Source organism: Tachyglossus aculeatus, chromosome 2, assembly GCF_015852505.1.
Source record: "Tachyglossus aculeatus isolate mTacAcu1 chromosome 2, mTacAcu1.pri, whole genome shotgun sequence".
Lineage (NCBI taxonomy): Eukaryota > Metazoa > Chordata > Mammalia > Monotremata > Tachyglossidae > Tachyglossus > Tachyglossus aculeatus.
In genome coordinates this window covers 136,939,492-136,964,393 of record NC_052067.1, presented here as the reverse complement: position 1 = coordinate 136,964,393, position 24,902 = coordinate 136,939,492, and the positions used below count along the sequence as shown (strand labels likewise).

The 24,902-nt window shown below is 45.7% G+C and overlaps 2 protein-coding genes across 2 annotated transcripts; both read left to right on the top strand.

The window, feature by feature from the left end:
• Positions 1 to 7,153: 7,153 nt before the first annotated feature.
• LOC119943479 (olfactory receptor 51I2-like) lies at positions 7,154 to 8,367 on the top strand. The gene is made up of 3 exons (XM_038764481.1): positions 7,154 to 8,095; positions 8,150 to 8,237; positions 8,339 to 8,367. Exons 1-3 carry the CDS (start codon positions 7,154 to 7,156, stop codon positions 8,365 to 8,367), a joined length of 1,059 nt encoding a protein of 352 aa, XP_038620409.1.
• Positions 8,368 to 22,851: 14,484 nt separating this feature from the next.
• On the top strand, positions 22,852 to 24,373 carry LOC119943472 (olfactory receptor 51I2-like). Its single transcript, XM_038764468.1, has 2 exons — positions 22,852 to 23,912; positions 24,169 to 24,373. Exons 1-2 carry the CDS (start codon positions 22,852 to 22,854, stop codon positions 24,371 to 24,373), a joined length of 1,266 nt encoding a protein of 421 aa, XP_038620396.1.
• Positions 24,374 to 24,902: the final 529 nt, after the last annotated feature.

Below are 24,902 nucleotides of genomic sequence, written 5' to 3'. Positions count from 1 at the left end.
CTCAATAAACATGATTGAATGAATGAATAAAACATGGTTTAGGACTGTGAGCCCAAAGTGGGACATGGACTGTGTCTAATCTGATTACTTTGTATCTACCCCAGCACTTAGAACAGTGCCTAGCACACAGAAAATGCTTAACAAATACCATTTAAAAGGAATGGCAGAGCTGGGATTAGGACCCAGGTCCTCTATGTCCCAGGCTCTGGCTCTTTCCACCAGACCATGTGACTTCTTAGGTTGACATGGGAATGTCTGGTTTGTGAGGTATCTAATCTTGGCTCTGCCATTTGTCTGTTGTGTAACCTTGGGCATGTCACAACTTCTTTGTGCCTCAGTTGCTTCATCTGTAAAATGAGTCCAATCTGATAAACTTGTATTTACCCCATTGCTTAGATGTATGGCACATAGTCAGCAATTAATAAATGCCATCATTATTATTTATTTTTATAATGATATTTTTTAAGTGCTTACTCTGTGCCAGGCCCCATACTAAGTGCTGGGGTAGGTACAAGATAATTGGGTTAAGCACAGTCTTTGTCCCATGTAGAACTCACATTCTTAATCCCCATTTTACACATGAGGTAACCGAGGCACAGGTAATATGGCCATGGTCACACAGCAGAGAAGCAGAGGAACCAACATTAGAACTCAGGTCCTTCGAGTCCCAGGCCTGTGCTCTTTCCATTAGGCCATGCTGCTTCTCTATTGAGTGCTAACTGTGTGCAGAGCACTGACCTAAGAGCTTGGGAGAGTACTATGTAGCAGGGTTGGAGCCACCTTCCCTGCCCACAAGTGGATTAAAGTCTAGAGTGGGATTATTATTATTACAGCGCTTTGTACACAGCAAGTGTTTCATCAGTAAGCACCAGATAAATGCCATAATCATTATTACAATTATTAATGGGACTGGAATGTAGGGCTGTGCTCCAAGTTGGAGCTCAAGACAGATTGGTGATATGTAAGGGAGCCCCAAGCACTGATGCCCTGAAACCTCAGCCCACATCCAAACCCTTTTGTGCCTAAAAACCTACCTAGAGGATGCTGAGAGTGAATTGCTTCATCTGTTTCTAGGTCAAGCAGCACTCACCTGCTTTGGAATAGGGACTTGGGGCTTCTTTTGAAAGAAAGCCTTGAGTGTTAAGTAGAAGACTATCGTTCAGAAGCATCCTACCTATAGGGTGAAAGCAGTGTTGTCCAGTGGAAAGAGAATGGATCTGGGAGTCAGAACTTGAGTTCTAGTCTCAGCTCTGCTGGTGGTCTGGCAGATATGAAGAGGGAGGGGACTCCAGGCATGGGAGAGGTTGCAAGTAAGGGGACTGAACCAGGGTAGGCAAGGGTGGGGCCCATTGAGCTTATCTCGGGAGGAGTGAAGAGAGCCCCTGATGGGAAATTGTGGGTGAATAGGGCAGATAGAGGAGAGAGATGATTGTTACCTCCCAGAAGCCAGTATCTTCTTTTTTATGGTATTTAGACTGTGACAATCACTGTTCTACCACTGGGGTAGATACATGTTAATTAGGTCAGTCACAGCCCCTGTCCCACAAGGGGCTCACCTTCTAAGTAGGAGGGAAAACAGGTTTTTAACCCAGAGTCATTTAATCTCTGAGGCACAGAGAAATTAAATGCCTTGCCCAAGGTTACACAGCAGGCGAGTGGCAGAGCCAGGATTAGAACCTGTAACCTCTGACTCCCAGGCCCCTGCTCTTTCCACTAGGCCACGCTGCTGGTGGCAGGATCAGAGAGGAGGAGGGAAGGAGGATCAGAGGCAAGAGGGAGCCAGGGACAGAGGGAAGGAGGGAGCCAGGGTCAGAGGGAAGGAGGGAGTCAGTGTCAGAATGGAGGAGGGAGCAGAGACTGAGAGAGAAATGGTAACCATCAATCAATCAATCGTATTTATTGAGCACTTACTATGTGCAGAGCACTGTACTAAGCACTTGGGAAGTACAAATTGGCAACACATAGAGACAGTCCCTACCCAACAGTGGGCTCATAGTCTAAAAGGGGGAGACAGAGAACAGAACCAAACATACCAACAAAATAAAATAAATAGAATAGAAATGTACAAGTAAAATAAATAAATAAATAGAGTAATAAATATGTACAACCATATATACATATATACAGGTGCTGTGGGGAAGGGAAGGAGGTAAGATGGGGGGATGGAGAGGGGGACAAGGGGGAGAGGAAGGAAGGGGCTCAGTCTGGGAAGGCCTCCTGGAGGAGGTGAGCTCTCAGCAGGGCCTTGAAGGGAGGAAGAGAGCTAGCTTGGCGGAGGGACAGAGGGAGGGCATTCCAGGCCCGGGGGATGACGTGGGCCGGGGGTCGATGGCGGGACAGGCGAGAACGAGGTACGGTGAGGAGATTAGTGGTGGAGGAGCGGAGGGTGCGGGCTGGGCAGTAGAAGGAGAGAAGGGAGGTGAGGTAGGAGGGGGCGAGGTGATGGAGAGCCTTGAAGCCCAGGGTGAGGAGTTTCTGCCTGATGCACAGATTGATTGGTAGCCACTGGAGATTTTTGAGGAGGGGAGTAATATGCCCAGAGCGTTTCTGGACAAAGATAATCCGGGCAGCAGCATGAAGTATGGATTGAAGTGGAGAGAGACACGAGGATGGGAGATCAGAGAGAAGGCTAGTGCAGTAGTCCAGACGGGATAGGATGAGAGCTTGAATGAGCAGGGTAGCAGTTTGGATGGAGAGGAAAGGGCGGATCTTGGCAATGTTGCGGAGCTGAGATTGGTAGGTTTTGGTAACGGCTTGGATGTGAGGGGTGAATGAGAGAGCGGAGTCGAGGATGACACCAAGGTTGCGGGCTTGTGAGATGGGAAGGATGGTAGTGCCGTCAACAGAGATGGGAAAGTCAGGGAGAGGACAAGGTTTGGGAGGGAAGACAAGGAGCTCAGTCTTCGACATGTTGAGCTTTAGGTGGCGGGCGGACATCCAGATGGAGATGTCCTGAAGGCAGGAGGCGATGCGAGCCTGGAGGGAGGGGGAGAGAGCAGGAGCAGAGATGTAGATCTGGGTGTCATCAGCGTAGAGATGATAGTTGAAGCCGTGGGAGCGAATGAGGTCACCAAGGGAGTGAGTGTAGATTGAGAACAGAAGGGGACCAAGCACTGAACCTTGGGGAACCCCCACAGTAAGAGGATGGGAGGGGGAGGAGGAGCCTGCAAAAGAGACTGAGAAAGAACGACCGGAGAGATAAGAGGAGAACCAGGAGAGGACGGAGTCTGTGAAGCCAAGGTCAGATAGCGTGTTGAGGAGAAGGGGGTGGTCCACAGTGTCAAAGGCAGCTGAGAGGTCGAGGAGGATTAGGACAGAATATGAGCCATTGGATTTGGCAAGCAGGAGGTCATTGGTGACCTTTGAGAGGGCAGTTTCCGTGGAATGAAGGGGACGGAAGCCAGACTGGAGTGGGTCGAGGAGAGAGTTGGTGTTGAGGAATTCTAGGCAGCGCGTGTAGACAACTCGTTCAAGGAGTTTGGAAAGGAATGGTAGGAGGGATATGGGACGATAACTAGAAGGTGAGGTGGGGTCAAGAGAGGGTTTTTTTAGGATGGGAGAGACATGGGCATGTTTGAAGGCAGAGGGGAAGGAACCAGTGGAGAGTGAGCGGTTGAAGATGGAAGTTAAGGAGGGGAGAAGGGATGGAGCGAGAGATTTCATAAGATGAGAGGGAATGGGGTCAGAAGCACAGGTGGCCGGAGTAGCACTTGAGAGGAGGGAGGACAGTTCCTCTGAGGATACCGCTGGGAAGGATGGGAGAATAGCAGAGAGTGTTGAGAGCCGGGGGGATGGAGAAAGGGGGGAAGAGACTTTGGGGAGGTCGGACCTGATGGATTTAATTTTGTTAATGAAGTAGGAGGCCAGATCGTTGGGGATGAGGGAAGGAGGAGGGGGAGGAACCGGGGGCCTGAGAAGGGAGTTGAATGTATGGAAGAGCTGGCAGGGGTGATGGGCATGGGTGTCAATAAGGGAGGAGAAATAGTTTTGTCTGGCAGAAGAGAGGGCTGAGTTAAGGCAGGAAAGGATAAACTTGAAGTGAACGAGGTTGGCATGGTGTTTAGACTTTCGCCAGCAGCGTTCGGCAGCTCGAGCATAAGAGCGAAGGAGGCGGACAGTGGCAGTGATCCAGGGCTGTGGGTTAGTGGTGCGAGAGCGGCGAAGGGAAAGGGGAGCGAGTGAGTCTAGCTGAGTAGAAAGGGTAGAGTTGAGAGCAGTAATCTGATCATCAAGACTGGGTAGAGAGGAGAGGGCAGCGAGGTGGGGTTTGAGGCGCTCCGAAAGATGGGTGGGTTCCAGAGAGCGGAGATCTCTGTGAGGGAGTAATACAGATTTACAGGGGAAAGTAGTGTGAGTGAGGAGGCAGGTGAGAAGATTATGATCAGAGAGAGGGATTACAGAGTTGGTGAGGGTGGACACAGTGCAGTGGTAGGAGATGATGAGGTCGAGGGTATGACCAAGTTGGTGAGTGGGCGAGGTGGGGTGGAGGAAGAGGTTGGCAGCGTCAAGGAGAGATAGAAGGCGGGCGGCAGAGGAGTCGTTAGGGATATCCATGTGGATAATGAAGTCTCCGAGGATCAGAGTGGGCATGGAGAAGGAGAGAAGGAAGGTGAGGAAGGGGTCAAAGTCGTTAAAGAAGTTGGAAGTGGGACCGGGAGGGCGGTAGATTACGGCTACAAGAATCTGGAGGGGGTGGTAGAGGCGAATAATGTGGGCTTCAAAGGAAGGGAAGGAAAGGGAAGGGGGAGGAGGGATAGTGCAAAAGCGACATTGGGGGGCAAGAAGGAAACCGACACCTCCTCCTTTTCCGGTGAGTCTGGGGGAGTGGGAGAAGAAGAGGCCTGCACTGCAGAGAGCAGCAGAAGAGACTGTGTCGTCCGGCGACAGCCATGTTTCAGTTAGGGCGAGGAGGAGTAGAGAACTGGAAAGGAAAAGGTCCAGGATGAAAGGGGTCTTACTTAAAACGGAGCGGGGGTTCCAGAGGCCACACTTGGCAGCAGCTGTCGAGGGTGGGGAGGGAGGGGGAAGGGTGCGAGGGGTGGGGAGGGTTTGGATTGAGGTTTTTCCTGTATGGGAGAGCCCCATTCTGACATCAGAGTGTGTGACAGGATGGAAAGGGTCAAGGATTGAGGCAAGGAGACCAATGAAAAGGCTGATACAATAGTCAAGTCAGGAGATGATGATAATAATAATTATAATAATGGTATTTGCTTACAGTGCCAGGCAGCACTGTACTAAGCTCTGGGGTAGATATAAGCAAATTGGGTTGGACACAGTCCCTGTCCCATGTGGATTTCACAGTCTCAATCCCCATTTTACAGATGAGGTAACTGAGGCACAGAGAAGCCAAGTGACTTGTCCAAGGTGACACAGCATACAAGTGGCTGAGGTGGGATTAGAACCTATGACCTGATGACTCCCCGGCCTGTGCTCTATCTATTACGCTACGCTTCTTCAGAGATGATGACAGTTTGAACCAGAGTGGTGGCCATTTGGGTATAGAGAAAGAGGTGGATCTGGGAAATACTGTGGAGGAAAAACAGGTAGGATTTAGTGAATCATCAATTATGTGGTACTGACATTTAGGGAATGGGACAGAGGACCAGCAAATGATACCGAGAAGGAGCTTTCAGGAGGTAGGAGAAGAATCGGGTAAGAGCCAGATCAGAGAGCGTTTCTAGAAAAATGGAGAGGCCTACAATCAGTTAGTCATATGTATTGACTGCTTACTATGTGCAGAGCACTGTGCTAAGTGCTTGGAAAAGTACAATATAACAGACACAGTCCTTTCTCACGAATGGCAGTTATGAAGCCAAAATGAAATAGGACAAAGCGATAGAGTTCCCTGTTAATAACAACCAAGGAGACTTGGGTGTGGTTCTCCAGGATCAAGAATCTGTCCTACAGAATTGATTTTACTGCTATTGGCTCTCAATGTGTCCCTTGCACTCTCTTGTACCTGCCACTCATGGTACTCTATCATGGGGTGCAACAAGAGAGTAGACCATCAGGGGTATAGCACCCTTCAAAGTGAAGAGGTAGTCTTCACCAACTTCAACCAACTCCAGGAAGAACAAGGACAAGAACCAAATAATGGCATTTATCAAGAGCTTATTATGTGCTGACCACTGTACTAAGTACTTGGGGAAAACTACAATACAACAATATTAGCAAATAGATTCATTCCCTGCCCAGAACGAGCTAACCATCTAGAGAAGACAAACATTACTATAAATAAATAAGCAATTTATTAAATATAATATGAAGATATAAACAAAAGTGTTGTGGGGTTGGGAGTTGGGTGAATACCAAATGTCCAAAGGTCAAAGATTCAAATGAAAAAATGAGGCAGAAGGGAGAGAGAGCTGGGGAAAGTGAATTTTGGGGAAGGCCTCTTGGAGGAGGTGTGACCTCAAGAACCCAAGTTTTCTGGGTCCCAAAGGACTTCCTTGGGCCTGTGGCCAGGCTAGAGCAAAGCCTATTGGAGATGACTATTACAAAGTGATTGGAGACCTCAGTGAATGTGGCCTCAGTGGACAAAGGGAAGGAAACCCCAAATGTAGCCTGTTGAGAAGAGACTTTGAGGAGTTTGGACAGGCATGGGATCGAGGAGATGGGGTAATAGAGGGTACAGTGGGATCCAGAAACACTTGGAAATATTGAAGACACACCACCCTCAAAGACTAGCAACTTTCAGAAAAGCATAAGATATGCACCAGAGTACAACTCAAAAAGAGGGAGAGGGAAGGGCTTCAGCAGAGGGAGGGTGAAGGTGTTGCAGGCAGGGGAAATGATTTGCTGAAAGTACTTGTAAAGCACTTACTATATGTCAGACACTGTACTAAGTGCTAGGGTAGACAAGCTAATCAGGTTGAAGACAGCCCATGTCCCACATGGAGCTCAAAGTTCTTAATCCTCATTCTACAAACAAGAGAAGTGAAGTGACTTCCCCAGGGTCACTCAACAGACAAGTGGTAGAGCTGGGATTAAAATCTGAGTCCCTCTGACTCCAGGCCCGTGCTCTAACCATAGGCCATGCTGTATCTCTACTGGACACCAAATTAGGTTTCCAAAAGGACCACAGGCCAGTCCTTAGGGTGCTCAGGACTCACTTGTGAACTGATTTCTGACCATTTCTTCACATGTTCCCAGCATGGGAGATTCCCACGGCAACACCTCTGGTTCCCTCTCTTTCATCCTGACTGGCTTCCCAGGATTGGAAGATTCCCTGTACTGGATGTTTATTCTGCTGGCAGCCCTCTACTCTGTTTCCATCCTAGGAAACTCCCTGATCCTGGTCATTCTCAAGGAGGAGCAGAGCCTACACCAACCCATGTACTATTTCCTGGCCATGCTGTCCGTCAATGACCTGGGGTTGAGCTGCTCAACTCTGCCCACGGTCCTGGGCACCTTCTGCTTCAATGTCAAGGAGGTTGGCTTCGATGCTTGCATGGCACAGATGTTCTTCATCCACTTGTTCTCCTGGATGGAGTCAGGTATACTGCTGGCCATGAGCTTTGACCGCTACGTGGCCATCTGTAACCCGCTCAGATACTCAGCTATACTGACCGGCAGCAGCACTGTCAATGTGGGTTTGGCCGTTTTAGTACGCAGCTTCATTTCGATCCTTCCTTCACTCTTCCTCCTGAGGAGACTGCCATTTTGCAAAGCCAACATCCTGCATCATGCCTACTGTCTCCATCCCGACCTCATCCGCCTGCCCTGTGTGGACACCACCTTCAACAACATCTTGGGCCTGTTCATTGTGCTCTCCACATTCGGACTGGACTCCATGCTCATCTTCCTTTCCTATGTCCTGATCCTCAGGTCTGTCCTGACCATCACATCCCAGACAGGGCGGTCCAAGGCCCTCAACACCTGTGTCTCACACATCTGTGCGGTGCTCATGTTCTACATTCCCATGGTGGGCGTGTCTCTGGGTCACAGGTACGGGAAACGGGCCCCCCCATTTGTCCACACATTGATGTCCATCATCTACCTCTTCGTGCCACCCATGCTCAATCCCATTATCTACAGCATCAAGACCAAGGAGATCCACAAAAGGATGGTCAAGATGTTCTCTGGTGCTTTTGGGGTATGCTGGGGGAGTTAAGTCTTTGTATGGATAATATGAAATGCTTCTTTTTAGTGCTTCACCTTTGTGAAAAGTCTGAGCCTCCTGATCACTGAGAAAAGCAGTCTCTGCCCCTATCTGGCTTGTGAGCTTGAAGAATCATGTAAGAAATAAAATCTCAGTGGTCAGTCCAGTGATGTGTGACCCTTTCAAAATCTCTCCCCCCACCCCCACCACAGACCCCCTGGGTCCCCTCTATTTCAGGCACAGTGATCCAGAGAGAACCAGAATAAGATGGAGTCAGGGCTTGCCATGGTGACTTCTCAAGATTCCTTCCAGGGATTGGGGTCTTGATTCACTACACCTTAGGGCAGGGCAGAAAGGGGCTAGGGGAAGGATGGGAGAAGCTTCATTCTCATCAAGACCCTCTAGCCTGTGTGGGAGGGGCAGAAGGGTAGATGGGCCAAGCCCAAACAGAGCTGAGAATGCATTTTGCTCTACTCATTCACCTTAGCCAAACTATGAGAATGCTTAACAGACCACATTTTTCCCTTTCCTGTCATCCTAAGACTCTGGCCTTGGACCTATTTCCAGATTTCTTGAAAGCTTAGCTCTGGCTTTCTTTTCAAATAAGAACTTGAATGGTGACCAGCCCATGCCCAAAGGGATAGTTTGGGAATTAATGTCAAACAGGATCCTGTCCTGAATATTTTGCTTTGGCAAATAGGCTCAGTTGTTCTGACCAATTTTCTTCTAACCCACTAAACTGAGGGTATCTCAGGTTGGAGGTGATTAATAGGGATTATACTTAAAGGTCAACTTCTGAAATGTTGTGAAGCAGCATAGCCTAGTGGCCTTGTGATAGAGGGAGACATAGTCGATAGAGCAGGAACTTGGGAGTCAGAAAGACCTGAGTTCTAATCCCATCACCACCACTTGTTTGCTGTATGAACTTGGTCAAGTCACTTAGCTTCCCTATGCCTCACTTACCTAAGCTGTAACATGGGGATTAAGACTGTGACCGTGAGTTCCATGTGGGTTCCAACAGTGTCCAACCAATTATCTTGTATGTACCCCAGGGCTTAGTATAGTGCCTGGCACATTGTAAGTGCTTAACAAATACCAAAAAAATGCAGGGTTAGTAAATTCTATTCATTTTCTGTCCAACCACAGACACAGTATACCAGGTTAGGCAAAAAAGTATTAAATGAAATTAGTCATTTGTGATTGTAGAGCTCTTCAACATAGCAATTTCTGGATACTTTGAAACATAATTATCATCAAGGACCTAAGATTTCCCATCATATATGAAGAAATTACTTTCTACCTTTGACCAAGTTTTCAGTATTTCCTGTTTCACAACTGGTTGGCTTATACCACTGACACTTCGGATGCTTTTTTTTAGGATGTTTTCTCTGAATCATTTAAATGTGGCCAGTACAAACAACCTGAATAAATAAGTGGCTCATTTCCTCTTACATTTTTCCACATGCAAGGAACCCTCATGTATTCACCAATTAGGTCTAATATCACATTAGCTGGCATCATTATCTGGGAGTGTTTGAAAAGTACCCTTTATATTTTATGTAATACACAACTGTGTTCCAGTGCAAGTGTAACAAAATTATTTTTGAGACACATCCCAACTGAATTTCATCCATCAGCTTTCTTGTCCTATTAATTGCATGTGTAATCTATGAAAAACTCTTCTATGTTTCATCTCTCATTTGCAGTTTTTTAGAATTCCTTCTGCTGAGATGTAAATTTCTCAGTAGGTAACTTTAGTGTTGACATTCTATTAATGATTTCAATTTAACAGACCGTACCCATTGACATTTCTGGCTTGGTGGAAAGAGCCCAGGCTTGGGAGTCAGAAGATCATGGGAACAAATCTGAGCTCTCCCACTTGTCTGCTGTGTGACCTTGGGCAAGTCACATCATTTCTCTGTGCCTGAGTTACTTCATCTAGAAAATGGGGATTAAAACTGTGAGCTCCGCAGGGCAAACCCGATTACCTTGTATCTACCCAAGTGCTTAGAACAGTGCTTAGCACATAGTAAATGCATAACAAAACAAATATCATTATTATTATAATCCAAACTCAATTTATCCTGTAGATAAGTAGAGTTTGTCTTGTGCCAGGTTAGTATTGTACTTTCCACTAAAGTTCAACCTGACCAATACTTTTTGCAATCTTCCTTGTCTTTTGAAGCAGTTAAACTTGTGATGAGATGTATTCTGTTTTGATCTATTTCTATGCATCTACCAACAGTTCCCTCCCTAAATGGGAAATTTCTTTTAATCTAAATTGACATTTACTTCCATGAAGTTTCGTGTCCTCTCCCCATATTCGAACCAATGGCTTTTCAGTGTCTTTTTCATGTTTCCTTAGGATTGTACTCCAAGGCAGTGAATCAGTCACGGATGCTTTTGCAGCCATCTACAGTTTGAAAAACTTGATTACCTCTTTGATGGAAAACTTCCATGGCACAACACAAACTAAATGCCAGTGGGTAAATAATAGCTTACAAATGACAAATTGCACCGGCTTCCAGTTAAAATCATATGTGCCAGAACCCTGAATGTGTGTGGAGAAAGAAATGTATTTTGCATCTGACATTTGACAAAAGCCTCATCTCAATCAATAAATGACATTTATTGAGAGTTTACTGTGTCCAAAGCACTATACTAAGCCCTTGGGAGAATAGTAGACACACTACAATAAGGTTGGTAGACACAATCCCCACCCATAAGGATCTTATACTCTAAAGGAGGAGCTTACAGTCTAAAAGAAGAGTTTACTATCTAGAATGGAAAAAAATAAACAATTTTTAAAAAATTATTCAGATCTTTGGGATCTAAAATAGTCTAAGTAATCCATCCATTTTCTTTACTGACCTGAATCCACGTGCATAAGCCTTAAATCTGTCTATTTTTTTCTATAGTTCTTTGTTTTAATCCCATATCTTTCAAGCATCCATACCAGAACACACTCTTTGAAAAATGTAACATTTTCCTACTCCTTCAAAACCTTTTAGGTATTCATTTAACTTATACTACCTTCCTCTGGCAAGTCATAAACTTCCTTAATTAACCCACACACCAAACATGTTCACAATCTCAGATTTGTTGACTAGTTTCCTTAACAGAAATGATTTGAACAATATCGTTTCTATCTTCACATTTTACTGGTTCATTTACTTATTCATTAATTCACTCATATTTATTGAGTGCTTATGATGTGGAAGCACTGTACTAAGTGCTTGGGAGAGTACAGTATAATATCAGACACATTCCCTGCCCACATGAGCTCACAGTCTAGAGGGGGAGACAGACATTAATATGAGAAACAGCGTGGCGTAATGGATAGAGCACAGGCCTGGGAGTCAGAAGGTTGTGGGTTCTAATCCTGCCTCTGCCACTTGTCTCCTATGTGACCTTGGAAAAGTCACTTCACTTTTCTGTTCCTCAGTTACCTCATCTGTAAAATGGGGATTGAGACTGTGAGTCCTACTGGGACAGGAACTATGTCCAACTCAATTTGCTTGTATCCACCCCAGTGCTTAGTACAGTGCCTGGCACACAGTTTGCACTTAACAAAAACATTGTTTTATTATTATTATAAAAAATAAATTACAGATATTATATGGATATATACATATGTGCTGTGGGGAAGAGAGGGAGGATGAATGAAGGAGCAAGTATGAGCGGTTTCATTACAAGAAAACACCATTGGAAATTTTTTTAGAGCAGTTGGAGCATTTCTTCTGCACATTTCAATGGCTCTTATTTGATTTTCAACCCCTTGTAAATCTGCTATGGTACAATATTAACCTAAGGCAAACAAAAACTGTATTGGAGTTTCACTCAGTTTTTGGCTCCTATACAGGTCTGGTCTGTTTCCATTTCCACAGAAGGGGGTCATGCTGAGGTGAGGGCTGGGAGAAACTGGTGATGCCCTCCTTATCCTGACCTTCCCCAGGTCTGATCTGATCCCATTCCCATGATTTTGGAAGTTCCTGGCAAGCTGCCGGGAATGGTAGGCATGTCTGCCACAGAATAAGTTTTAAAAAATGAAAAGCTCCAGGCATTAGAAGTTGCATCTTGGGCACGGAAGAGTTCAGTGAGGGAAGATGGGAGGGGTTGGAGCAACTGTGGGGAAGAGCTGGTTTAGGGATTAAGTGGGTAGTGTAATAATAATAATAATGATAATAACAATAATGGTATTTGTTAAGTGCTTACTATGTGCAAAGCACTATTCTAAGCACTGGGGAGGTTACAAAGTGATCAGGTTGTCCAATGCGGGGCTCACAGATTTAATCCCCCTTTTACAGATGAAGTAACTGTGGCACAGAGAAGTTAAGTGACTTGCCCAAAGTCACACAGCTGACAAGTGGCAGAGCCTGGATTTAATCCCATGACCTCTGACTCCCAAGCCCATGCTCTTTCCACTGAGCCATACTGCTTCTCTAAGCACTTACTATGTGTCAGGCACCATACAAAGCGCTGAGTAGATGCAAGACCATCAGGTTGGACACAGTCTTAGTCCCACATGGGCCTGACTTGCTCCCTTTATTCATCCCCCCCGCCCCCCGCCCCAGCCCCACAACACTTTTCCATACATACCTGTGCAAATCTGAACATATTTGTAATTTATTTATATTAACATCTGTCTCCCCCTCTAGACTGTAAGTTCGTTGTGGGCAGGGAATGTGTACACATTAAAATATTGTATTCTCCCAGTGCTTAGTATAGTGCTCTGTATAGTGAGTGCTCAATAAATATCACTAAACAAATGACTGAATGAACTTTAATCCCCATTTTATTGATGAGGTAACTGAGACCCAGAGAAGTTAAATGACTTGCCCAAGGTCACAGAGGAGACATGAAGCAGAGCCGGGACTAGAACCTAGGCCCCCTGATCCCCAAACCCATGATCTTTCCACGGGACCCCACTGCTTCTCCAACCATTGGCTTGCCCGAGGTCAGTGACCTGTTTAAGCTTGTAGGGAAGAGAGAGAGAAAGGAACTTTGCTCTTAGAAAATGTGTCCCTTGATTGTTTTGTACTTCCCAAGTGCTTAGTACACTGTATTGCTCAAGAAATGCTATTAGTCCTACTGCAACCACTAAATAAATTCCTCTGAGTACAAGCCACTCTCCTTCTCTATAATCTCACATTTCCTACTGCCTCCAGCTCATCTCTACTTGGATGTCTTGTGGATTCTTCCAACTTAACAAAATAAAATGTAACAAAACAAAACAAAACTCATCTCCTAACATAAACTTCCCTCCCTGCCGACATTCCCATCACATAGAAAATATAACCCTCCTCTCTGTCTCAGGAGCCCACAACTTTGACATTACCTTCGATTCATTTCTCTTCTTTGACCTGTCTATTCAGTGTGTCATCACATTCTGTCAGTTCAGGGTTTAGAACAGTGCTTGGCACATAGTAAGCACTTAGCAAGTACCATCATTATCATCATTCCACCTTCACAACTTCTCTAGAATCTACCCCTTCCACTCCAACAAAACTGCTTCCATGCTTGTCCAAGCACTTCTCATATCCCTTCTCAACTACCACATCAGTTACCTTGCTGACCTCCCTGCCTCCAGCCTTGCCCCTGTCCAGTCCACCTACATTCTGCTATGTGACTCATTTTTTTAAAACAATCTTTTAGTCCATATCTCCCACTCCTCAAGAACCCCCAGGTGCCCATCTGTCTCCACATCAAATAGAAACTCCCCTTCAATGGCTTTAAGGCACTCCTTCAATCAGTTCTCTCTCCTACCTAACCTCGCTCCTCTCCCACTATAACACCTCATTCACATCTCTCTCTTCTAGCAACAACCTATTCACTGTGCCTCAATCATATCTTTCTCACCACTGGCCCCTTGCTCATACCCTCCCTCCTATCTGGAACTCCATCCCCTTTATATCTGACAGATTGCCACTCTCCCCATCTTCCAAGTTCTTCTGAAATCATAGCTTCTCTAGGAAGCCTTCCCTGATTAATCTGCCATCTCTCCACCCTATTATCTCTCCCTTCTTCATCACCTATGTACTTGAGTCCATACCCACAAAGCATTTAGGCACTCACCCTACTCCCACAGCACTTATATACTTATCCTTTTAGGAAGCAGCGTGACAATGTAAAGAACGCAGGCTTGGGAGATGGTGGTCATGAGTTCTAATCCTCGCTCCATCACTTATTAGCTGGGTGACTTGGAGCAAGTCATTTAGCTTCTCTGTGCCTCAGTTACCTCATCTGGAAAATGGGGATTAAGACTGTGAGCCCCAAGTGGGACTTGTATCTTCCCCAGTGCTTAGAACAGTGCTTTGTACATAATAAGCACTTAAATACCAACATCATCATCCTTTTACTTAGTTGCCTCTCCTATTTTAATGTTTGTCTCCCTGCTAGCAGAGGGCAGGGAACTTATTTACTTTGACCCTGAGCCCCATATAAAACAGGGACTGTCCAAACTGATAAACTTGTTAGACTAGTGATTGACAATTAATAAGTGTTTAAGAAATACCATGACTCTTTTTATTACTTTACTGTACTTTCCCAAGCACTCAACAAATACACACAATAAATCCACACAGTAAGCACTTAATAAATATGATTGATTGCTTGATTGGGCAGAGGACCTCTTCTGGAAAAAGTAGGGATTGGGGTTTGGGAAAGGAGAGCTGATGGTTCTAGGATTCTTTACTAGCTGTCTGGCTCCTCTCAAATTTTTTATAAATGTGTATGCAAGTCCAAAAACTTTTAAATGACCTCTCTGGCCTCAATTAACCTGATATGTCAGGCAGGTGTGTCAGGTGAAACATTAACCTCATATATTGGTCGGAAATATTTGCACTATTCAGAACCTAGAGGATTTTTGTTTTAGGGTTCAATTATTAATCAATCAGTGGTATTTATTGAGTACTTACTGTGCGCAGACTACTGTACTAAGTACTTGGAAAAGTACAATACATCACAGTTGAGATAATATTTATATACAAGTGTCTTCAGCCTTGGGAACAAAGCCACAGATAAGGAAGTCAAATGAACTGAAGGAAAGAGAGTGAGGGAAAGAGAGAAATCTGAACTGAAGATGGGTTGTGTTTTCAGAATGCTGAGTTAGGAGCTGATAATCTCCTGAGGGGTCCTTTCTGGCTCTGGAAAAGAGCCAGTAGTAACAGTATTTAGCAGAAATAGCATTGATGAAGTGTCTAGTGGATATACTTAGCACAGAAAAAAAGTCTTCGGTGAAGAATTAGACACAGTTCCAGGCCCAAAGGGGCTCACAATCTGAGAATAAGAGTGGCAGGTGGCTGGGGGAAGGACCTGGAGATAGACACATAAGGAAAGATAAAACAATAAAAACATGCAAAAAAGCAAGAGACTCTGTCAAGGACAATAATTAATGCAGTGAGGTTACAGTGACTAGAGGGGCAGAGTTTCAGACTACTTGCTTCTCAGAAGCCAACAGTCTCAGTCACCACCACAGCCTACCCAATATTCTAAATTGTGTGGAGTTCACACAATGGCTCTGAAGTTTTCCTGTCGGGCCCCCTGGAGCAGAACAGTTCAGGGACAAGGCTCCAGATAGCATAACAGGGAAGGTAGCAGTGGCTTCCCAGGGCAAGTAGCTTGATAATATGGTCCTCCCTCAGTTTTCCACAAAATGGCTCTTCCTTTGGGTCTGTTTTCCCCAATGCCCGGAGATCCTATCCTCACCAGCTGGAGACTGAGCCACCTCTGTTCTGTTTTGTTTTTCCCTCAAATCTGCTTTTCCACATAACTTTCCCATCCCAGCAGACCACACTACCATCCTTAATGGCCCAGAACCTGACAACCAAGTGATCATCTTCTCAACTCTCACATTCAGTCTTTCACTAAATCCTGCTGGTTTGCTCTCCACAGTGTTTGCTAGATTTATCCCTTCCTCTTCAGCTAAATGGCCACTCCTCTGGTTCAGGTACTTGTCATATCCTGAGTAGACTATTGCATCATAGTCTCCTGGCTCCTTGAGCAGCAGCATGGCTTAGTGAATAGAACACAGGCCTCGGAGTCAGAAGGTCATGGGTTCTAATCCCAGTTCCTCCACATGTCTACTGTGCAAGTTACATCTTCTCTGGGCCTCAGTTATCTCATTCATTCAATCATATTTACTGAGTGCTTACTGTGTGCAGAACACTGTACTAAGCGCCTCATCTGAGAACCAACATGGCTTAGTGTCAAGAGCCCGGGCTTCGGAGTCAGAGGACGTAGGCTCTAATCACAGTTCTACCAGGTGTTTTTTATGTGACCTTGGGCAAGCCATTTAACTTCTCTGTACCTCAGTTACCTCATCTGTAAAGTGGGGATTAAGACTGTGAGCCCTACATGCGACAATCTGATTACCTTGTATCTATCCAGCACTTAGAACAGTGCTTGGCAAATAGTAAGCACTTAATGAATACCATAATTACTATCATTATTATTATTATTGATGAAATGGGAATTAAGACTGTGAGTCCTATGTGGGACATGGACTGTGTCCAACCTGACTACCTTGCATCTACCTCAGTGCTTAGGACAGTGCTTAGCACATAGTAAGCACTTAACAAGTACATAGTTATTACTATTATCATCTTCCTCACTGTTTTTCCTGCTTCCAGTCTGTTCTTTCTCCAGTCTATACTTCACTCCACTTTCCAGATCATTTTTCTAAAATGTTGTTCTACAGTGCTCTGCACATAGTAAGCGCTCAATAAATACGATTGATGATATGTGTCTCTGTTCCTCAAAAACACTTCAGTGGCTACCCATTATTCTCAAATAGGACCTCCTGACTGTAAACCTTTAGGCATTCCATCATTTCTCTCTTATCTGCTCTCTTCTTCCACTGCACTCCAGCTTATACTCTTACTCCTTGTATCTGGTTTCTGACTTTCCTGTCTCCAAGTTCATTTTCACACCCTCCCATCTGCCAGAACTCCCTCCCCCTTCACATCTGGCAGACCATTACTCTCCCCATCTCCAAAGCCCTCTTGAAATTCCACCTCCTCCAGAAGGAATTCATCAAGGAGCCAGGGACAGAGGGAAGAGGGAGCAAGGATCAGATTGAAGGAGGGAACCAGGGTCAGACGGAAGGAGTAAGCCAGGGTCAGAAGGGAGTCAGGACCAGAGGAGAAGATGGAGCCAGGGTCAGAGAAGAGGAGGGAGTCAGGAACAGAGGAAGGAGGGAGCCAGCAACAGAGGGAAAGTAGTCATTAGGCAAATGCTGTCCAGAATCCCCTGGTGATGAATAGGTCCAGTAGGGCTTCTTGGAAGGAAACAAAAGTCCTTCACCAGCACACATCTGGCAGTAGTCCTAAAAGCCGGCTAGGGAATGTGGGGTGCGAGTGAGAGGTAGAGTTGTGGCGGGGAGAGCTTCCCTAGACTCTGCTCTCCCAGGGCCCAGGATCCTGAGAAGAGGCTCAGAAGGTGAGTTTCTGGGAACAGTTTCTTTGGGGCTGGTCCTCTGCAGCCCCATTCCTTTTTGATTCTTCTGAAGTGGTCAAAATGTTTGGATGGACCTGGAAATCAGGCAGCAACACAGTAGCAACTGATTTTAGGGATGCTATTTTTGTTTGCTTATTTGGGGGGTTTTCTGTTGTTCTTTTAATGGTATTTACTGTAAAGCACCTACTATGGGCAAGGCACTATACTAAGCACCGGGGTAAACACAAACTAATCAGGTTGGACATGGTCCATGCCCCACATGGGGCTCACAGTCTTAATCCCCATTTTACAGGTCAGGTAACTGAAGTACAGGGAAGTTATGTGACTTGCCCAAAGTGGCCAAGAGGAAAGGGTAAGGGTCTGAGAATCAGAGGACCTATTCCTCTGCCACTTGTCTGCTGGGTAACCTTGGGCAAGTCACTTCACTTCTCTGTGCCTCAGTTACCTCATTCATTCATTGTCGTGTTTATTGAGCACTTACTGTGTACAGAGCACTGTGCTAAGTGCTTGGGAAGTACAAGTTGGCAACACAACCTCATCTGTAAACCTTTCCAGACTGTGCCATCCTTTTTCTATGCTCCTCCTCCCCTCCCCATCACCTGGACTCCCTCCCTCTGCTCTACCTCCCTCCCTGCCCAAAAACACTTCTGTGTATATGTACATATTTATTATTCTATTTATTTTATTAATGATGTTTATATAGCTATAATTCTATTTATTTATATTGATTCTATTGATAACTGTCTACTTGTTTTGTTCTCTGTCTCCCCCCTTCTAGACTGCAAGCCCATTGTTGGGTAGGGATTGTCTATATTTGTTACCAAGTTGTACTTTCCAAGCAGTTAGTACAGTGCACTGCACACAGTAAGCACTCAATAAATACAACTGAATGAATGAATAAAATGGAGTTTAAGACTGTGAGCCCCATTTGGGACATAGACTGTGTCCAATCTGATTATCTACCCCAGCACTTAAAACAGTGTCTAGCACATAGTAAATGCTTAATACCATTAAAAAAAAAAATGGCAGAGCTTGGATTAGAACCCAGGACCTCTGTCTCCCAGGCTCTGGCTCTTTCCACCAGCCCATGTGGCTTCTCATGTTGACCTGGGAATATCCAGTATGTGAGGTTTCTAATCTCGGCTCTGCCAGTTTCATTCATTCATTCAATCGTATTTATTGAGTGCTTACTCTGTGCAGAGCACTGTACTAAGCGCTTGGGAAGTACAAGTTGGCAACACAGAGACAGTCCCTACCCAACAGTGGACTCACTTGTCTGCTGTATGACCTTGCGCATGTCACAACTTTCTGTGCCTCCATTACCTCATCTGTAAAATAAGGCAAAATTTGTCCAACCTGATTAGCGTGTATCTACCCGCTTGCTTAGAAGAGTGGTTGGCACATAGTAAGCACTTAAATGCCATCATTATTATTTATTTTTATAATGGTACTTTTTAAGTATTTACTCTGTGCCAGACCCCATACTAAGCACTGGGGTAGATACAAAATAATTGGGTTGGGCTCAGTCTTTGTCCCACGTAGGACCCACGGCCTTATTCCCCATTTTACAGATGAGGTAACCGAAGCACAGAGAAGTTAAGTAACATGCCCATGGTCACACAGCAGACAAGTGGAGGAGCCAACATTAGAACTCAGGTCCTTTGAGTCCCAGGCCTGTGCTCTTTCCACTAGGCCATGCCGCTTCTTTATTGAGTGCTTGCTTTGTGCAGGGCACTGTTCTAAGAGCTTAGGAGAGTACTATGTAGCAGGGTTTGAGCTACCTTCCCTGCCCACAAGTGGATTAAAGTCTAGAGGGAGATTATTATTTTTACAGCACCCTGTACACAGCAAATGCTTCATCAATAAGTGCCAGATAGATGCCATAATTATTATTACAATTATTAATGGGTTTGGAGTGTAGGGCTGTGCTCTAAGTTGGGGCTCAAGACAGATTGGTGATTATGTAAGGGAGCTCCAAGCACTGGTGCACTGAAACCTCAGCCCACATCAAAACGCTTTTGTACCTAAAAACCTACCTAGAGGATGCTGAGAGTGAATTGCTTCATCTGCTTCTAGGTCAAGCTGCACTCACCTGCCCTGGGGTAGGGACTTAGGGCTTCTTTTGAAAGAAAGCTTTGAGTGTTAAGTAGAAGACTATCATTCAGAAGCATCCTACCTATAGGGTGAAAGCAGTGTAGCCCAGTGGAAAGAGAATGGATCTGGGAGTCAGAACCAGAGTTCTAAGCTCAGCACTGCCGGTGGTCTGGCAGATTTGAAGAGGGAGGGGATTCCAGGCATGGGGGAGGATATGAGTAAGGGCCTGATCCAGGGTAGGCAATGATGGGGTCCACTGAGGTTATCTTTGGGAGGTGTAAAGAGAGCCCCAAAGGGGGACTAGTGGGTGAATAGGGCAGATAGAGGAGAGAGATGGTTGCTACCTGCCAGAAGCCAGTAGCTTCTTTTTTACTGTATTTAGACTGTGTCAACCACTGTTCTACCAGACATTAATTAGGTCTGATAGCCCCTGTCCCACATGGGGCTCTCATTCTAAGTAGGAGGGAGAACAGGTTTTTAACCCCCAGACATTTAATCTCTGAGGCACAGAGAAGTTAAATGACTTGCCCAACGTTACACAGGAAGAAATTAGCAGAGCAAGGATTAGAACCTGTAACTTCTGACTCCCAGGCCTGTGTTCTTTCCACTAGGCCATGCTGCTGGTGGCAGGAGGGATTGAGGGTCAGAGGCAAGAGGGAGCCAGGGATGGAGGGAAGGAGGGAGCAGAGATTCAGAGAAAAATGGTAACCATTAGAGGTGTTTCCTGTATGGGAGAGTCCCATTCTGGCATCAGAGTGTGTGACAGGCTGAAAAGGGTTGAGGCTTGAGGCAAGGAGACCTATAAAGAGGCTGATACACTAGTCAAGTCAGGAGATAATAATGATAATAATTATGGTATTTGCTTACAGTGCCAGGCACTGTACTAAGTGCTGGGGTAGATGCAAGGAAATTGGGTTGGACACAGTCCCTGCTCCATGTGGAGTTCACAGTCTCAATCCCCATTTTACAGATGAGGTAACTGAGGCACAGAGAAGTCCAGTGACTTGCCTAAGATCACAAAGCATACAAGTTGCAGATCTGTGATTCGAACCCATGACCTTCTGACTCCTAGGCCAGTGCTCTATCCACCATACTATGCTGTTTCAGAGATGATGACAGTTTTAACAAGAGTGGTGTCATTTGGGATGAGAAAGACGTGGATCTGGGAAATGCTGTGAAGGAAAAACAGGTAGGATTTAGTGAATGACCAATTATGTGGTATTGACATTTAGGGAATGATACAGAGGGAGGACCAGCAAATAATAATAATAATGGCATTTATTAAGTGCTTACTATGTGGAAAGCACTGTTCTAAGCACTGGGGAGGTTACAAGGTTATCAGGTTGTACCACGGGGGGCTCAAGTTAATCCCCATTTTACAGATGAGGTAACAGGCACAGAGAAGTTAAGTGGCTTGCCCAAAGTCACACAGCTGACAATTGGTGGAGCTAGGATTTGAACCCATGACCATTAACTCCAAAGCCCGTGCTCTTTCCACTGAGCCATGCTGCTTTTCAAATGAGATTGAGAAAGAGGTTTCAAAAGGTAGAAGAACCAGGTGAGAGCCAGATCAGAGAGTGTTTCTAGGAAAATGGAGGGGCCTACATTTATTCAGCCGGTCACATGTATTGAGTGCTTACTATGTGCAGAGCACATGTGAGCCTGTTGTTAGGTAGGGACCATCTCTATATGTTGCCAATTTGTAAGTCCCAAATGCTTAGAACAGTGCTCTGCACACAGTAAGTGCTCAATAAATATGATTGAATGAATGAATGAATTCCCTTCTCAGGAAAGGCAGTTGGGAAGCCAAGATGGAATAGGACAAAGTGAAGGAGGTCCCTGTTAGGAGCGACCAGTGAGACTTGGTCTTGGTTCTCCAGGATCAAGAATCTGTCCTACAGAATTGATTGTGCTACTGTTGGCTCTCAATGTGTCCCTTGCACTCTCTTGTCCCTGCCAATCATGGCACTCGATCACGGGGAGCATCAAGAGAGAAGACAGTCAGGGGTATAGCACCTTTCAAACTGAAGATGTAGTCTTTGCAACCAGCTCCAGGCAGAATAGGGACAAGAACAAATTAATGGTATCTATCGAGTGCTTACAATGTGCAGAGCACTGTACTACACACTTGGGAAAGTACAATACAACATGATTAGCAGACATTTCCTGCCCAGAATGAGCTAACCAGCTAGAGGAGACAGACATTAATATAAATAATTTATGAAATATAATGTAAAGATATGAACAAATGTGCTGTAGGGTTGGGAGTTGGGCAAAGGGCATCATCAAATGCCCAAAGGTCAAAGATCCAAGTGTATAGAGGAGGCAGAAGGGAGGGCAAGCTGGAGAAAGTGAATTTTAGGGAAGGCCTCTTGGAGGACATGTGACCTCAAGAACCCAGATTTTGAGTCCCAAAGGACTTCCTTCTGCCTATGGCCAAACTAGAGTAGAGCCTATTGGACATGACTATTACCAAGTGATTGGAGATCTCAGTGAATGTGGCCTCAGTGGACGAAGGGGGTGAAACCCCAAATGTAGCCTGTTGAGAGGAGACTTTGAGGAGTTTAGACAGGAATGGGATCGAGGAGATGGGGAAATAGTTAGAGGGTGCAGTGGGCTCCAGAAACAAATTGTACTATTGAAGGCACACCACCCACAAAGACTAGAAACTTTAAAAAAAAAAATGATATGTACCTGAGTAGAACTCTAACAGAGGGAGAGGGAAGGGCTTCAGCAGAGGGAGGGTTAAGGTGTTGCAGGCAATGGGAATGATCAATCAATCGTATTTATTGAGCGCTTACTATGTGCAGAGCACTGTACTAAGCGCTTGGGAAGTACAAATTGGCATCACATAGAGACAGTCACTACCCAACAGTGGGCTCACAGTCTAAAAGGGGGAGAACCTCTCCCCACATCATCACAGAATGATGTGCTGAAGGTACTTATAAAATGCTTACTATATGCTGGACACTGAACTAAGTGCTAGGGTAGACATAAGCTAATCAGGTTGGAGACAGTCCATGTCTCACATGGGGCTCAGAGTCCTTAATCCACATTCTACAAGTGAGGCAACTGAGGCCCAGAGAAATGAAGTGAATTCTCCAAGGTCACTCAGCAGACAAGTGGCAGAGTGGGATTAGAACCCGGGTCCTCCTGACTCCCAGGCTCATGCTCTATCCATAGGCCATGCTGTTTCTCTAATGGACACCAAGTTGGGTTTCCATAAAGGACCACAGGCCAGTCCTCAGGGGGCTCAGGACTCACTTGTGAGACGCTTTCTGTCTATTTCTTCACATCTCCTCAGCATGGGAGATTCCCACGGCAACACCTCTGACTCCCTCTCCTTCATCCTGACTGGCTTCCCGGGATTGGAGGATTCCTTGTATTGGATATTTATTCCGCTGGGAGCCCTCTACTCTGTTTCCATCCTAGGAAACTCCTTGATCTTGGTCATCCTCAAGGAGGAGCAGAGCCTGCACCAACCAATGTACTACTTCCTGGCCATGCTGTCCATCAACGACCTGGGCGTGTCCTTCTCTACCCTGCCCACAGTCCTGGGCACCTTCTGCTTCAATGTCAGGACAATCAGCTTCGATGCCTGCATGGCCCAGATGTTCTTCATCCATTTGCTTTCCTTCATGGAGTCCAGCATCCTGCTGGCCATGAGCTTTGACCGCTATGTGGCCATCTGTAACCCACTCAGATATTCAGCAATACTGACCGGCAGCCGCATTGTCAAGGTGGGTTTTGCCGTTTTAATACGCAGCTTCATTTTGATCCTTTCTTCACCCTTCCTCCTGAGGAGACTGCCATTTTGCAAGGCCAATATCCTGCATCACGCCTACTGTCTCCATCCCGACCTCATCCGCCTGTCTTGTGGGGACATCACCATCAACAACATTCTTGGCCTGTTCATCCTGCTCTCCACATTTGGACTGGACTCCATGCTCATCTTCCTTTCCTACGTCCTGATCCTCAGGTCTGTCCTGACCATCTCTTCCCAGGCAGGGCGGTCCAAAGCCCTCAACACCTGTGTCTCCCACATTTGCGTGGTGCTCATCTTCTATGTTCCCATGCTGGGCGTGTCCCTGGGTCAAAGGTATGGGAAACAGGCCCCACCATTCGTCCACACATTGATGTCCATCATCTACCTCTTCATGCCACCCATGCTCAACCCCATCATCTACAGCATCAAGACCGAGGAGATCCGCAAAAGGATGGTCAAGATGTTCTCTGGGGCTTTTGGGGTGTGCTGGGGGAGGTAAGCCTCTGCCTGGATAATATTAAATGCTTCTTTTCAGTTCTTCAGCTTTGTGAAAAGTCTGAGCCTCCTGGGTCCTGGTCACTGAGAAAAGCAGAGTCTCTGCCCCTATCTGGCTTGTGAGCTTGAAGAATCATGGAATATAGAATATCTCAGTGGTAAGTCCAGTGGTGTGTGACCCTTTCAGAATCCCCTCTGTCCTGCACCCCTGGCCCAGACCTTCTTGGTCACCTTTATTTCAGACACATTGAACCAGAGAAACCCAGGATAAGATGGAGTCAGGGCTCTCCATGGTGACCTATCAAGATTCCTTCCAGAAATTGGGGTCTTTATTCAGTGCACCTCAGGACAGGGCAGAAAGGGGCCGGGAGAAGGATGGGAGAAGCTTCATTCTCAACAAGACCCTGGAGCCTATGTGGGAGGGGCAGGAGGGCAAATGGGCCAAACCCAAACAGATCTGAGAATGCATTTTGCTCAACTCATTCACCATGCTATCTGTTGCCAAATTGTACTTTCCAAGTGCTTAGTACAGCGCTCTGCACACAGTAAGCGCTCAATAAATACGATTGAATGAATGAATGAATGAATAGCCAAACTATGAGAATGCTCGACAGACCACATTTTTTTCCCTTTCCTGTCATCCAGACTCTGGTCTTGGATCGATTTCTTGAAAGCTTAGCTCTGGCTTTCTTTTCAAATAAGAGCTCGACTGCTGACTAGCCCATAGCCAAAGGGATAGTTTGGGAATTATTGTCAAATAAGATCCTGTCCTGAATATTTTGCTTTGGCAAATAAGCTCAGTTATTCTGACCAATTTACCTCTAACCCAATAAGCTGAGGCTATCTCAGGTTGGAGGTGATGGATAGGAATTATTTTTGAAGGTCATCTTCTGAAATGTTGTGAAGCAGCATGGCCTAGTGGCCTTGTGACCCAGGGAGGTATAGTGTGTTGAGCAGGGACTTGAGAGTCAGAAAGACCTGAGTTCTAAT